Source organism: Salvelinus alpinus, unplaced genomic scaffold, assembly GCF_045679555.1.
Source record: "Salvelinus alpinus unplaced genomic scaffold, SLU_Salpinus.1 scaffold_42, whole genome shotgun sequence".
NCBI lineage: Eukaryota > Metazoa > Chordata > Actinopteri > Salmoniformes > Salmonidae > Salvelinus > Salvelinus alpinus.
In genome coordinates, this window is record NW_027255983.1 from 378,895 (window position 1) to 395,431 (window position 16,537).

At 46.0% G+C, this 16,537-nt stretch overlaps 1 protein-coding gene across 23 annotated transcripts in view; it reads right to left on the bottom strand.

Annotated features, from left to right (window-relative positions):
* Window positions 1-16,537, bottom strand: part of herc1 (HECT and RLD domain containing E3 ubiquitin protein ligase family member 1) — a 224,307-nt gene that overhangs the window by 137,844 nt on the left and 69,926 nt on the right. For all 23 annotated transcript variants that reach the window (XM_071388533.1, XM_071388556.1, XM_071388555.1 and 20 more), the window contains exons 20-23: window positions 14,022-14,195; window positions 13,198-13,312; window positions 11,994-12,114; window positions 9,465-9,636 (exon numbers count right to left, since the gene is read on the bottom strand). In XM_071388533.1, the coding sequence (XP_071244634.1) occupies window positions 9,465-9,636; window positions 11,994-12,114; window positions 13,198-13,312; window positions 14,022-14,195 (582 nt within the window). The remainder of the gene's footprint in view (window positions 1-9,464; window positions 9,637-11,993; window positions 12,115-13,197; window positions 13,313-14,021; window positions 14,196-16,537) is intronic.

A 16,537-nucleotide genomic window follows, 5' to 3' on the forward strand; every position in this document is an offset into this window, starting at 1 on the left:
CTCGTCACCTCTTCAGTTTGTAGTAACGACATGTAGTCTACACTGCCTCGTCACCTCTTCAGTTTGTAGTAACGACCTTTAGTCTACACTGCCTCGTCACCTCTTCAGTTTGTAGTAACGACCTGTAGTCTACACTGCCTCGTCACCACTTCAGTTTGTAGTAACAACCTGTAGTCTACACTGCCTCGTCACCTCTTCAGTTTGTAGTAACGACCTTTAGTCTACACTGCCTCGTCACCTCTTCAGTTTGTAGTAACGACCTGTAGTCTACACTGCCTCGTCACCTCTTCAGTTTGTAGTAACGACCTTTAGTCTACACTGCCTCGTCACCTCTTCAGTTTGTAGTAACGACCTGTAGTCTACACTGCCTCGTCACCACTTCAGTTTGTAGTAACGACCTGTAGTCTACACTGCCTCGTCACCTCTTCAGTTTGTAGTAACGACCTGTAGTCTACACTGCCTCGTCACCTCTTCAGTTTGTAGTAACGACCTGTAGTCTACACTGCCTCGTCACCACTTCAGTTTGTAGTAACGACCTGTAGTCTACACTGCCTCGTCACCTCTTCAGTTTGTAGTAACGACCTGTAGTCTACACTGCCTCGTCACCTCTTCAGTTTGTAGTAACGACCTGTAGTCTACACTGCCTCGTCACCACTTCAGTTTGTAGTAACGACCTGTAGTCTACACTGCCTCGTCACCTCTTCAGTTTGTAGTAACGACCTTTAGTCTACACTGCCTCGTCACCTCTTCAGTTTGTAGTAACGACCTGTAGTCTACACTGCCTCGTCACCTCTTCAGTTTGTAGTAACGACCTTTAGTCTACACTGCCTCGTCACCTCTTCAGTTTGTAGTAACGACCTGTAGTCTACACTGCCTCGTCACCTCTTCAGTTTGTAGTAACGACCTGTAGTCTACACTGCCTCGTCACCACTTCAGTTTGTAGTAACGACCTGTAGTCTACACTGCCTCGTCACCTCTTCAGTTTGTAGTAACGACCTGTAGTCTACACTGCCTCGTCACCTCTTCAGTTTGTAGTAACGACCTGTAGTCTACACTGCCTCTTCACCTCTTCAGTTTGTAGTAACGACCTTTAGTCTACACTGCCTCGTCACCTCTTCAGTTTGTAGTAACGACCTGTAGTCTACACTGCCTCGTCACCTCTTCAGTTTGTAGTAACGACCTGTAGTCTACACTGCCTCGTCACCACTTCAGTTTGTAGTAACGACCTTTAGTCTACACTGCCTCGTCACCTCTTCAGTTTGTAGTAACGACCTTTAGTCTACACTGCCTCGTCACCTCTTCAGTTTGTAGTAACGACCTGTAGTCTACACTGCCTCGTCACCTCTTCAGTTTGTAGTAACGACCTGCAGTCTACACTGCCTCGTCACCTCTTCAGTTTGTAGTAACGACCTGTAGTCTACACTGCTTCGTCACCTCTTCAGTTTGTAGTAACGACCTTTAGTCTACACTGCCTCGTCACCTCTTCAGTTTGTAGTAACGACCTTTAGTCTACACTGCCTCGTCACCTCTTCAGTTTGTAGTAACGACCTTTAGTCTACACTGCCTCGTCACCTCTTCAGTTTGTAGTAACGACCTTTAGTCTACACTGCCTCGTCACCTCTTCAGCTTGTAGTAACGACCTTTAGTCTACACTGCCTCGTCACCTCTTCAGTTTGTAGTAACGACCTGTAGTCTACACTGCCTCGTCACCTCTTCAGTTTGTAGTAACGACCTGTAGTCTACACTGCCTCGTCACCACTTCAGTTTGTAGTAACGACCTGTAGTCTACACTGCCTCGTCACCTCTTCAGTTTGTAGTAACGACCTTTAGTCTACACTGCCTCGTCACCTCTTCAGTTTGTAGTAACGACCTTTAGTCTACACTGCCTCGTCACCTCTTCAGTTTGTAGTAACGACCTTTAGTCTACACTGCCTCGTCACCTCTTCAGTTTGTAGTAACGACCTGTAGTCTACACTGCCTCGTCACCTCTTCAGTTTGTAGTAACGACCTTTAGTCTACACTGCCTCGTCACCTCTTCAGTTTGTAGTAACAACCTGTAGTCTACACTGCCTCGTCACCTCTTCAGTTTGTAGTAACGACCTTTAGTCTACACTGCCTCGTCACCTCTTCAGTTTGTAGTAACGACCTGTAGTCTACACTGCCTCGTCACCTCTTCAGTTTGTAGTAACGACCTTTAGTCTACACTGCCTCGTCACCTCTTCAGTTTGTAGTAACGACCTGTAGTCTACACTGCCTCGTCACCACTTCAGTTTGTAGTAACGACCTTTAGTCTACACTGCCTCGTCACCTCTTCAGTTTGTAGTAACGACCTGTAGTCTACACTGCCTCGTCACCTCTTCAGTTTGTAGTAACGACCTGTAGTCTACACTGCCTCTTCACCTCTTCAGTTTGTAGTAACGACCTTTAGTCTACACTGCCTCGTCACCTCTTCAGTTTGTAGTAACGACCTTTAGTCTACACTGCCTCGTCACCTCTTCAGTTTGTAGTAACGACCTGTAGTCTACACTGCTTCGTCACCTCTTCAGTTTGTAGTAACGACCTTTAGTCTACACTGCCTCGTCACCTCTTCAGTTTGTAGTAACGACCTTTAGTCTACACTGCCTCGTCACCTCTTCAGTTTGTAGTAACGACCTTTAGTCTACACTGCCTCGTCACCTCTTCAGTTTGTAGTAACGACCTTTAGTCTACACTGCCTCGTCACCTCTTCAGTTTGTAGTAACGACCTTTAGTCTACACTGCCTCGTCACCTCTTCAGTTTGTAGTAACGACCTGCAGTCTACACTGCCTCGGCACCTCTTCAGTTTGTAGTAACGACCTGCAGTCTACACTGCCTCGTCACCTCTTCAGTTTGTAGTAACGACCTGTAGTCTACACTGCTTCGTCACCTCTTCAGTTTGTAGTAACGACCTTTAGTCTACACTGCCTCGTCACCTCTTCAGTTTGTAGTAACGACCTTTAGTCTACACTGCCTCGTCACCTCTTCAGTTTGTAGTAACGACCTTTAGTCTACACTGCCTCGTCACCTCTTCAGTTTGTAGTAACGACCTGTAGTCTACACTGCCTCGTCACCTCTTCAGTTTGTAGTAACGACCTGTAGTCTACACTGCCTCGTCACCACTTCAGTTTGTAGTAACGACCTGTAGTCTACACTGCCTCGTCACCTCTTCAGTTTGTAGTAACGACCTTTAGTCTACACTGCCTCGTCACCTCTTCAGTTTGTAGTAACGACCTTTAGTCTACACTGCCTCGTCACCTCTTCAGTTTGTAGTAACGACCTGTAGTCTACACTGCCTCGTCACCTCTTCAGTTTGTAGTAACGACCTTTAGTCTACACTGCCTCGTCACCTCTTCAGTTTGTAGTAACGACCTGTAGTCTACACTGCCTCGTCACCACTTCAGTTTGTAGTAACAACCTGTAGTCTACACTGCCTCGTCACCTCTTCAGTTTGTAGTAACGACCTTTAGTCTACACTGCCTCGTCACCTCTTCAGTTTGTAGTAACGACCTGTAGTCTACACTGCCTCGTCACCTCTTCAGTTTGTAGTAACGACCTTTAGTCTACACTGCCTCGTCACCTCTTCAGTTTGTAGTAACGACCTGTAGTCTACACTGCCTCGTCACCACTTCAGTTTGTAGTAACGACCTGTAGTCTACACTGCCTCGTCACCTCTTCAGTTTGTAGTAACGACCTTTAGTCTACACTGCCTCGTCACCTCTTCAGTTTGTAGTAACGACCTGTAGTCTACACTGCCTCTTCATCTCTTCAGTTTGTAGTAACGACCTTTAGTCTACACTGCCTCGTCACCTCTTCAGTTTTGTAGTAACGACCTTTAGTCTACACTGCCTCGTCACCTCTTCAGTTTGTAGTAACGACCTTTAGTCTACACTGCCTCGTCACCTCTTCAGTTTGTAGTAACGACCTGTAGTCTACACTGCCTCGTCACCACTTCAGTTTGTAGTAACGACCTGTAGTCTACACTGCCTCGTCACCTCTTCAGTTTGTAGTAACGACCTTTAGTCTACACTGCCTCGTCACCTCTTCAGTTTGTAGTAACGACCTTTAGTCTACACTGCCTCGTCACCTCTTCAGTTTGTAGTAACGACCTGTAGTCTACACTGCCTCGTCACCTCTTCAGTTTGTAGTAACAACCTGTAGTCTACACTGCCTCGTCACCTCTTCAGTTTGTAGTAACGACCTGTAGTCTACACTGCCTCGTCACCTCTTCAGTTTGTAGTAACGACCTGTAGTCTACACTGCCTCGTCACCTCTTCAGTTTGTAGTAACGACCTTTAGTCTACACTGCCTCGTCACCTCTTCAGTTTGTAGTAACGACCTGTAGTCTACACTGCCTCGTCACCACTTCAGTTTGTAGTAACGACCTGTAGTCTACACTGCCTCGTCACCTCTTCAGTTTGTAGTAACGACCTGTAGTCTACACTGCCTCGTCACCTCTTCAGTTTGTAGTAACGACCTGTAGTCTACACTGCCTCGTCACCACTTCAGTTTGTAGTAACGACCTGTAGTCTACACTGCCTCGTCACCTCTTCAGTTTGTAGTAACGACCTTTAGTCTACACTGCCTCGTCACCTCTTCAGTTTGTAGTAACGACCTGTAGTCTACACTGCCTCGTCACCTCTTCAGTTTGTAGTAACGACCTTTAGTCTACACTGCCTCGTCACCTCTTCAGTTTGTAGTAACGACCTGTAGTCTACACTGCCTCGTCACCTCTTCAGTTTGTAGTAACGACCTGTAGTCTACACTGCCTCGTCACCACTTCAGTTTGTAGTAACGACCTGTAGTCTACACTGCCTCGTCACCTCTTCAGTTTGTAGTAACGACCTGTAGTCTACACTGCCTCGTCACCTCTTCAGTTTGTAGTAACGACCTGTAGTCTACACTGCCTCTTCACCTCTTCAGTTTGTAGTAACGACCTTTAGTCTACACTGCCTCGTCACCTCTTCAGTTTGTAGTAACGACCTGTAGTCTACACTGCCTCGTCACCTCTTCAGTTTGTAGTAACGACCTGTAGTCTACACTGCCTCGTCACCACTTCAGTTTGTAGTAACGACCTTTAGTCTACACTGCCTCGTCACCTCTTCAGTTTGTAGTAACGACCTTTAGTCTACACTGCCTCGTCACCTCTTCAGTTTGTAGTAACGACCTGTAGTCTACACTGCCTCGTCACCTCTTCAGTTTGTAGTAACGACCTGCAGTCTACACTGCCTCGTCACCTCTTCAGTTTGTAGTAACGACCTGTAGTCTACACTGCTTCGTCACCTCTTCAGTTTGTAGTAACGACCTTTAGTCTACACTGCCTCGTCACCTCTTCAGTTTGTAGTAACGACCTTTAGTCTACACTGCCTCGTCACCTCTTCAGTTTGTAGTAACGACCTTTAGTCTACACTGCCTCGTCACCTCTTCAGTTTGTAGTAACGACCTTTAGTCTACACTGCCTCGTCACCTCTTCAGCTTGTAGTAACGACCTTTAGTCTACACTGCCTCGTCACCTCTTCAGTTTGTAGTAACGACCTGTAGTCTACACTGCCTCGTCACCTCTTCAGTTTGTAGTAACGACCTGTAGTCTACACTGCCTCGTCACCACTTCAGTTTGTAGTAACGACCTGTAGTCTACACTGCCTCGTCACCTCTTCAGTTTGTAGTAACGACCTTTAGTCTACACTGCCTCGTCACCTCTTCAGTTTGTAGTAACGACCTTTAGTCTACACTGCCTCGTCACCTCTTCAGTTTGTAGTAACGACCTTTAGTCTACACTGCCTCGTCACCTCTTCAGTTTGTAGTAACGACCTGTAGTCTACACTGCCTCGTCACCTCTTCAGTTTGTAGTAACGACCTTTAGTCTACACTGCCTCGTCACCTCTTCAGTTTGTAGTAACAACCTGTAGTCTACACTGCCTCGTCACCTCTTCAGTTTGTAGTAACGACCTTTAGTCTACACTGCCTCGTCACCTCTTCAGTTTGTAGTAACGACCTGTAGTCTACACTGCCTCGTCACCTCTTCAGTTTGTAGTAACGACCTTTAGTCTACACTGCCTCGTCACCTCTTCAGTTTGTAGTAACGACCTGTAGTCTACACTGCCTCGTCACCACTTCAGTTTGTAGTAACGACCTTTAGTCTACACTGCCTCGTCACCTCTTCAGTTTGTAGTAACGACCTGTAGTCTACACTGCCTCGTCACCTCTTCAGTTTGTAGTAACGACCTGTAGTCTACACTGCCTCTTCACCTCTTCAGTTTGTAGTAACGACCTTTAGTCTACACTGCCTCGTCACCTCTTCAGTTTGTAGTAACGACCTTTAGTCTACACTGCCTCGTCACCTCTTCAGTTTGTAGTAACGACCTTTAGTCTACACTGCCTCGTCACCTCTTCAGTTTGTAGTAACGACCTTTAGTCTACACTGCCTCGTCACCTCTTCAGTTTGTAGTAACGACCTTTAGTCTACACTGCCTCGTCACCTCTTCAGTTTGTAGTAACGACCTTTAGTCTACACTGCCTCGTCACCTCTTCAGTTTGTAGTAACGACCTTTAGTCTACACTGCCTCGTCACCTCTTCAGTTTGTAGTAACGACCTGCAGTCTACACTGCCTCGGCACCTCTTCAGTTTGTAGTAACGACCTGCAGTCTACACTGCCTCGTCACCTCTTCAGTTTGTAGTAACGACCTGTAGTCTACACTGCTTCGTCACCTCTTCAGTTTGTAGTAACGACCTTTAGTCTACACTGCCTCGTCACCTCTTCAGTTTGTAGTAACGACCTTTAGTCTACACTGCCTCGTCACCTCTTCAGTTTGTAGTAACGACCTTTAGTCTACACTGCCTCGTCACCTCTTCAGTTTGTAGTAACGACCTGTAGTCTACACTGCCTCGTCACCTCTTCAGTTTGTAGTAACGACCTGTAGTCTACACTGCCTCGTCACCACTTCAGTTTGTAGTAACGACCTGTAGTCTACACTGCCTCGTCACCTCTTCAGTTTGTAGTAACGACCTTTAGTCTACACTGCCTCGTCACCTCTTCAGTTTGTAGTAACGACCTTTAGTCTACACTGCCTCGTCACCTCTTCAGTTTGTAGTAACGACCTGTAGTCTACACTGCCTCGTCACCTCTTCAGTTTGTAGTAACGACCTTTAGTCTACACTGCCTCGTCACCTCTTCAGTTTGTAGTAACGACCTGTAGTCTACACTGCCTCGTCACCACTTCAGTTTGTAGTAACAACCTGTAGTCTACACTGCCTCGTCACCTCTTCAGTTTGTAGTAACGACCTTTAGTCTACACTGCCTCGTCACCTCTTCAGTTTGTAGTAACGACCTGTAGTCTACACTGCCTCGTCACCTCTTCAGTTTGTAGTAACGACCTTTAGTCTACACTGCCTCGTCACCTCTTCAGTTTGTAGTAACGACCTGTAGTCTACACTGCCTCGTCACCACTTCAGTTTGTAGTAACGACCTGTAGTCTACACTGCCTCGTCACCTCTTCAGTTTGTAGTAACGACCTTTAGTCTACACTGCCTCGTCACCTCTTCAGTTTGTAGTAACGACCTGTAGTCTACACTGCCTCTTCATCTCTTCAGTTTGTAGTAACGACCTTTAGTCTACACTGCCTCGTCACCTCTTCAGTTTTGTAGTAACGACCTTTAGTCTACACTGCCTCGTCACCTCTTCAGTTTGTAGTAACGACCTTTAGTCTACACTGCCTCGTCACCTCTTCAGTTTGTAGTAACGACCTGTAGTCTACACTGCCTCGTCACCACTTCAGTTTGTAGTAACGACCTGTAGTCTACACTGCCTCGTCACCTCTTCAGTTTGTAGTAACGACCTTTAGTCTACACTGCCTCGTCACCTCTTCAGTTTGTAGTAACGACCTTTAGTCTACACTGCCTCGTCACCTCTTCAGTTTGTAGTAACGACCTGTAGTCTACACTGCCTCGTCACCTCTTCAGTTTGTAGTAACAACCTGTAGTCTACACTGCCTCGTCACCTCTTCAGTTTGTAGTAACGACCTGTAGTCTACACTGCCTCGTCACCACTTCAGTTTGTAGTAACAACCTGTAGTCTACACTGCCTCGTCACCTCTTCAGTTTGTAGTAACGACCTTTAGTCTACACTGCCTCGTCACCTCTTCAGTTTGTAGTAACGACCTGTAGTCTACACTGCCTCGTCACCTCTTCAGTTTGTAGTAACGACCTTTAGTCTACACTGCCTCGTCACCTCTTCAGTTTGTAGTAACGACCTGTAGTCTACACTGCCTCGTCACCACTTCAGTTTGTAGTAACGACCTGTAGTCTACACTGCCTCGTCACCTCTTCAGTTTGTAGTAACGACCTGTAGTCTACACTGCCTCGTCACCTCTTCAGTTTGTAGTAACGACCTGTAGTCTACACTGCCTCTTCACCTCTTCAGTTTGTAGTAACGACCTTTAGTCTACACTGCCTCGTCACCTCTTCAGTTTGTAGTAACGACCTGCAGTCTACACTGCCTCGTCACCTCTTCAGTTTGTAGTAACGACCTGTAGTCTACACTGCTTCGTCACCTCTTCAGTTTGTAGTAACGACCTTTAGTCTACACTGCCTCGTCACCTCTTCAGTTTGTAGTAACGACCTTTAGTCTACACTGCCTCGTCACCTCTTCAGTTTGTAGTAACGACCTTTAGTCTACACTGCCTCGTCACCTCTTCAGTTTGTAGTAACGACCTGTGCTATCACATTGACATCTTTTCACTAGAAATACAACCCCGGTGTGCAACAGAGACCAAAGTCTGATTGTGGTTGGTTTGTACTCTCACATTAACCCAGCACCTTGGTTGGCTCATTTAACTGACCGTGCTTTGGACTCTATGTGGACCAAAGGTCACAGTAAAATCTAAACTTGCAACAATCTTCTCCCTCTCCCATGTATTCACTCTCTGCATGTGCTCTTCAGTGTTTTAAACATATTCAGGCCAAGAGAATTCAGGGAGGAAGATGAGTCTGCTAGGTAGCAGTGTGTTCAGTGACAGTCTGAGTGTCTTAAACATATTCAGTCCAAGTGAATTCAGGGAGGAAGAGGAAGAGGAAGACGAGTCTGCTAGGTAGCAGTGTGTTCAGTGACAGTCTGAGTGTCTTAAACATATTCAGTCCAAGTGAATTCAGGGAGGAAGAGGAAGATGAGTCTGCTAGGTAGCAGTGTGTTCAGTGAAAGTCTGAGTGTTATAAACATATTCAGTCCAAGTGAATTCAGGGAGGAAGAGGAAGATGAGTCTGCTAGGTAGCAGTGTGTTCAGTGACAGTCTGAGTGTTATAAACATATTCAGTCCAAGTGAATTCAGGGAGGAAGAGGAAGATGAGTCTGCTAGCTAGCAGTGTGTTCATTGACAGTCTATTCAGTGTGTGTCTGGTTAGAAGTACATTCAGTGAGAGTGTTGAGTCCATGCAATAAAGTGAACTACTCACTCCCAGCAGTCATGACTTCGTGCTCTCTCTCCTCCTCTTCATCATCCTGCTCCTGATGCACATCCTCCCTTTCTCGGTCCGTCCTCTCTTCTAGCTCCGCCTCCTCGTCGATGGTCCTCGTGAACGAGTGCTCCTGGGGGTCCATCTCCAGCGAGTCCTGATTGTCTGAAATCTGATCGGGCACAGCACCGGACACCCGTTAAAAGTGTTGTCACGATACCAGAATTTTGACTTTGATACCAGAATATCAGGTTTATTATCACAATACTCGATACCGAAACAAAACCTAAACGATACCACGGCCAAAAAATTATGCGTTATAGCTTAAGTCACAGAATTTTTTACGTTTTTTTTTTAACGTTGAACAATTGATAACTGGTAGAATTAAAATAACAAATATAATATATTCTATACTATATTCAATTTATTTAAAACAAATAACACACCAGGCTAGCTTACTACTGCCCCCTAGAGAAGACAAGTAGCCTGGCTAGCTTACTACTGCCCCCTTGAGAAGACAAGTAGCCTGGCTAGCTTAATACTGCCCCCTTGAGAAGACAAGTAGCCTGGCTAGCTTACTACTACCCCCTTGAGAAGACAAGTAGCCTGGCTAGCTTACTACTGCCCCCTTGAGAAGACAAGTAGCCTGGCTAGCTTACTACTGCCCCCTTGAGAAGACAAGTAGCCTGGCTAGCTTACTACTGCCCCCTTGAGAAGACAAGTAGCCTGGCTAGCTTACTACTGCCCCCTTGAGAAGACAAGTAGCCTGGCTAGCTTACTACTGCCCCCTTGAGAAGACAAGTAGCCTGGCTAGCTTACTACTGCCCCCTTGAGAAGACAAGTAGCCTGGCTAGCTTACTACTGCCCCCTTGAGAAGACAAGTAGCCTGGCTAGCTTACTACTGCCCCCTTGAGAAGACAAGTAGCCTGGCTAGCTTACTACTGCCCCCTTGAGAAGACAAGTAGCCTGGCTAGCTTACTACTGCCCCCTTGAGAAGACAAGTAGCCTGGCTAGCTTACTACCGCCCCCTTGAGAAGACAAGTAGCCTGGCTAGCTTACTACCACCCCCTAGAGAAGACAAGTAGCCTGGCTAGCTTACTACCGCCCCCTTGAGAAGACAAGTAGCCTGGCTAGCTTACTACTGCCCCCTTGAGAAGACAAGTAGCCTGGCTAGCTTACTACTGCCCCCTTGAGAAGACAAGTAGCCTGGCTAGCTTAATACTACCCCCTGAGCAGACAAGTAGCCTGGTTAGCTTACTACTGCCCCCTTGAGAAGACAAGTAGCCTGGCTAGCTTAATACTGACCCCTTGAGAAGACAAGTAGCCTGGCTAGCTTCCTACTACCCCCTTGAGAAGACAAGTAGCCTGGCTAGCTTACTACTGCCCCCTTGAGAAGACAAGTAGCCTGGCTAGCTTACTACTGCCCCCTTGAGAAGACAGAAGATTCGGTATACCGTGCAACACTACCTGCTAATAAACAAACAATCTGATCAGGCACAGGACAGGACACACGTTAATAAAGACCAAACAATCTGATCAGGCACAGGACAGGACACACGTTAATAAAGACCAAACAATCTGATCAGGCACAGGAAAGGACACACGTTAATAAAGACCAAACAATCTGATCAGGCACAGGACAGGACACACGTTAATAAAGACCAAACAATCTGATCAGGCACAGGACAGGACACACGTTAATAAAGACCAAACAATCTGATCAGGCACAGGACAGTACACACGTTAATAAAGACCAAACAATCTGATCAGGCACAGGACAGTACACACGTTAATAAAGACCAAACAATCTGATCAGGCACAGTGGAAGACACCCGTCAACAAACACCAACAATCTGATCAGTGCCAAGTCCAGGATTTTGAGACAAACTATCACAAGGAGACACTAGTGGCATGTTGCACACTGCTAGCATGCTAGTACATACCATAGACCTTGAGTCATTGCGCTAACGCTAGTTAGCATTGGCTCACGAAACTACCTCTAACTTCCTTCATACTGGACACGGAGACATAAAAATAGTATCTACAAGTTCATCTGACTCTGGGGAAGTAAGAAAAAAATCCAGAAGCATCTCTTTAAATTGAACTGAGGCCCGTGGGGGTTAGAGGTCAAATGACTTAATTCTGAAAAGCACCAGTGGAACAGTTACTGAAGGGTCTCTAGGATGTAGGGGGTTAGGGGTTGATTTGGGATAAGGCAGCAGACCCTGAGGTGGGAGTGAAAGGATGTTTTATGGACCAGTGGACCGGTTACTGAAGTGTCTCTAGGATGTCGGGGGTTAAGGGGTTGATTTGGGATAAGGCAGCAGATCCTGAGGTGGGACTGAAAGGATGTTTTATGGACCAGTGGACCGGTTACTGAAGGGTCTCTAGGATGTCGGGGGTTAGGGGTTGATTTGGGATAAGGCAGCAGACCCTGAGGTGGGAGTGAAAGGATGTTTTATGGACCAGTGGACCAAGGACTTTAGTATTAACATGACTAGTTACTGAAAGAAGAGCCAGGTCACTTACCCTCCTCTCCCGGGAAGACGAGCGTGTCTGGATGACGTCCATGTTCTTGCAGGCCAGCAGGCGGTTCCTGACCTTGTAGACACTACGGTACACCTCAGCCAGCGTCTTACAAGGCTGGTACCTGGTGGAAACACACACAGAGACACACTGACTGGTGAACCCAGCCTGCCACATGAAATAGACAAGGCATGTGCAGCAGCAGAGACCAACACTCTCCAGAACAAGAATGTGTCAAACGGCACCATATAGGGTGCCAGAGTCCTACTGACCCTGGTCTAAAGTAGTGCACTATGTAGGGAATAGGGTGCCAGAGTCCTACTGACCCTGGTCTAAAGTAGTGCACTATATAGGGAATAGGGTGCCAGAGTCCTACTGACCCTGGTCTAAAGTAGTGCACTATGTAGGGAATAGGGTGCCAGAGTCCTACTGACCCTGGTCTAAAGTAGTGCACTATATAGGGAATAGGGTGCCAGAGTCCTACTGACCCTGGTCTAAAGTAGTGCACTATAATAGGGAATAGGGTGCCAGAGTCCTACTGACCCTGGTCTAAAGTAGTGCACTATGTAGGGAATAGGGTGCCAGAGTCCTACTGACCCTGGTCTAAAGTAGTGCACTATATAGGGAATAGGGTGCCAGAGTCCTACTGACCCTGGTCTAAAGTAGTGCACTATGTAGGGAATAGGGTGCCAGAGTCCTACTGACCCTGGTCTAAAGTAGTGCACTATGTAGGGAATAGGGTGCCAGAGTCCTACTGACCCTGGTCTAAAGTAGTGCACTATGTAGGGAATAGGGTGCCAGAGTCCTACTGACCCTGGTCTAAAGTAGTGCACTATATAGGGAATAGGGTGCCAGAGTCCTACTGACCCTGGTCTAAAGTAGTGCACTATATAGGGAATAGGGTGCCAGAGTCCTACTGACCCTGGTCTAAAGTAGTGCACTATGTAGGGAATAGGGTGCCAGAGTCCTACTGACCCTGGTCTAAAGTAGTGCACTATATAGGGAATAGGGCTCTGGTCTATAGTAGTACCACTATATAGGGAATAGGGCTCTGGTCTATAATAGTACCACTATATAGGGAATAGGGCTCTGGTCTATAGTAGTACCACTATATATGGAATAGGACTCTGGTCTATAGTAGTGCACTATATAGGGAATAGGGTGCCATTGGGAAGCCAGGACCATGATGGGTGTGCAGGAGTATTACCTGCCCTCTCCACAGGCTTGGCCCAGCAGGCCGGTATGCTTCAGTAGAGCAGCCAGGACAAACCTGGACACTGTGTCCAATAAGGTCTCATTACAGAGAGAGGCATTGTCCCAGTCTGGGAACACAAGACAAATACATGGACATCACTATATATTACAGCAGGAACAATACTCTGGTTATTCTACACTACATTGTCATGAAAGAAAGATGGATGCCCACACTCTGCTGAGGCTCCATTACACTGAATGAAAAGAAACTGAATAGACTGATTAAACTGTGGGAGCATTCAACAGAGAGAAGGCATCACTCAATAAACTGTGGGAGCATTCAACAGAGAGCGGGCATCACTCAATAAACTGAATAAACTGTGGGAGCATTCAACAGAGAGAAGGCATCACTCAATAGACTGATTAAACTGTGGGAGCATTTAACAGAGAGAAGGCATCACTCAATAAACTGAATAAACTGTGGGAGCATTCAACAGAGAGAAGGCATCACTCAATAGACTGATTAAACTGTGGGAGCATTCAACAGAGAGAAGGCATCACTCAATAGACTGATTAAACTGTGGGAGCATTCAACAGAGAGCGGGCATCACTCAATAGACTGATTAAACTGTGGGAGCATTTAACAGAGAGAAGGCATCACTAAATAAACTGAATAAACTGTGGGAGCATTCATTCATTCATGACTTTTTTTAACCTTGCATCTGGAAGTAACTGGATGTTCACTACTTGTGAACCATTCTACTACTGTCATACAATCCACACCATGTCTGTAATGTATTATAGTTCATCCAGGTAACAATCCCCCCCCTCCCGTACCTTTGCTGGTGGCGTAGTCCTGCATGTTGCTCCAGAGACTGTTGGTGGGTTCCTTAGTGGAGCCCAGGGCCAGCTCCACCAGGACGCTCATGTCTGCTCTCAGAGGACAGTCAAATGGTTTCTGCTCCTCGTTACCTGAGAGGGCCTCCTCTAACAGCCAGCTGATGCAGTTATCTAAGGTAACATACAAAACACAATACAGGGCCATCGTTTGTCAGTAAATAAATACAACAGATCACAATGAAAATAAATCAGATAGGACCACTTCTAACAGCCATCTGATACAGTTATCTAGAGGACATCAGATAGGACCACTTCTAACAGCCATCTGATACAGTTATCTAGAGGACATCAGATAGGACCACTTCTAACAGCCATCTGATACAGTTATCTAGAGGACATCAGATAGGACCACTTCTAACAGCCATCTGATACAGTTATCTAGAGGGACATCAGATAGGACCACTACTAACAGCCATCTGATACAGTTATCTAGAGGACATCAGATAGGACCACTTCTAACAGCCATCTGATACAGTTATCTAGAGGGACATCAGATAGGACCACTTCTAACAGCCATCTGATACAGTTATCTAGAGGACATCAGATAGGACCACTACTAACAGCCATCTGATACAGTTATCTAGAGGGTCATCAGATAGGACCACTTCTAACAGCCATCTGATACAGTTATCTAGAGGGAGGACATCAGATAGGACCACTTCTAACAGCCATCTGATACAGTTATCTAGAGGGAGGACATCAGATAGGACCACTTCTAACAGCCATCTGATACAGTTATCTAGAGGGTCATCAGATAGGACCACTTCTAACAGCCATCTGATACAGTTATCTAGAGGGTCATCAGATAGGACCACTTCTAACAGCCATCTGATACAGTTATCTAGAGGACATCAGATAGGACCACTTCTAACAGCCATCTGATACAGTTATCTAGAGGACATCAGATAGGACCACTTCTAACAGCCATCTGATACAGTTATCTAGAGGGACATCAGATAGGACCACTTCTAACAGCCATCTGATACAGTTATCTAGAGGGACATCAGACAGGACCACTTCTAACAGCCATCTGATACAGTTATCTAGAAGACATCAGATAGGACCACTTCTAACAGCCATCTGATACAGTTATCTAGAGGGACATCAGATAGGACCACTTCTAACAGCCATCTGATACAGTTATCTAGAGGGACATCAGATAGGACCACTTCTAACAGCCATCTGATACAGTTATCTAGAAGACATCAGATAGGACCACTACTAACAGCCATCTGATACAGTTATCTAGAGGGTCATCAGATAGGACCACTTCTAACAGCCATCTGATACAGTTATCTAGAGGACATCAGATAGGACCACTTCTAACAGCCATCTGATACAGTTATCTAGAGGACATCAGATAGGACCACTTCTAACAGCCATCTGATACAGTTATCTAGAGGGACATCAGATAGGACCACTTCTAACAGCCATCTGATACAGTTATCTAGAGGGAGGACATCAGATAGGACCACTTCTAACAGCCATCTGATACAGTTATCTAGAGGACATCAGATAGGACCACTTCTAACAGCCATCTGATACAGTTATCTAGAGGACATCAGATAGGACCACTTCTAACAGCATTCTGATACAGTTATCTAGATGGTCATCAGATAGGACCACTTCTAACAGCCATCTGATAGAGTTATCTAGAGGACATCAGATAGGACCACTTCTAACAGCCATCTGATACAGTTATCTAGAGGACATCAGATAGGACCACTTCTAACAGCCATCTGATACAGTTATCTAGAGGACATCAGATAGGACCACTTCTAACAGCCATCTGATACAGTTATCTAGAGGACATCAGATAGGACCACTTCTAACAGCCATCTGATACAGTTATCTAGAGGACATCAGATAGGACCACTTCTAACAGCCATCTGATACAGTTATCTAGAGGGACATCAGATAGGACCACTTCTAACAGCCATCTGATACAGTTATCTAGAGGACATCAGATAGGACCACTACTAACAGCCATCTGATACAGTTATCTAGAGGGAGGACATCAGATAGGACCACTTCTAACAGCCATCTGATACAGTTATCTAGAGGACATCAGATAGGACCACTACTAACAGCCATCTGATACAGTTATCTAGAGGACATCAGATAGGACCACTTCTAACAGCCATCTGATACAGTTATCTAGAGGGACATCAGATAGGACCACTTCTAACAGCCATCTGATACAGTTATCTAGAAGACATCAGATAGGACCACTACTAACAGCCATCTGATACAGTTATCTAGAGGACATCAGATAGGACCACTACTAACAGCCATCTGATACAGTTATCTAGAGGACATCAGATAGGACCACTTCTAACAGCCATCTGATACAGTTATCTAGAGGGAGGACATCAGATAGGACCACTTCTAACAGCCATCTGATACAGTTATCTAGAGGACATCAGATAGGACCACTTCTAACAGCCGTCTGA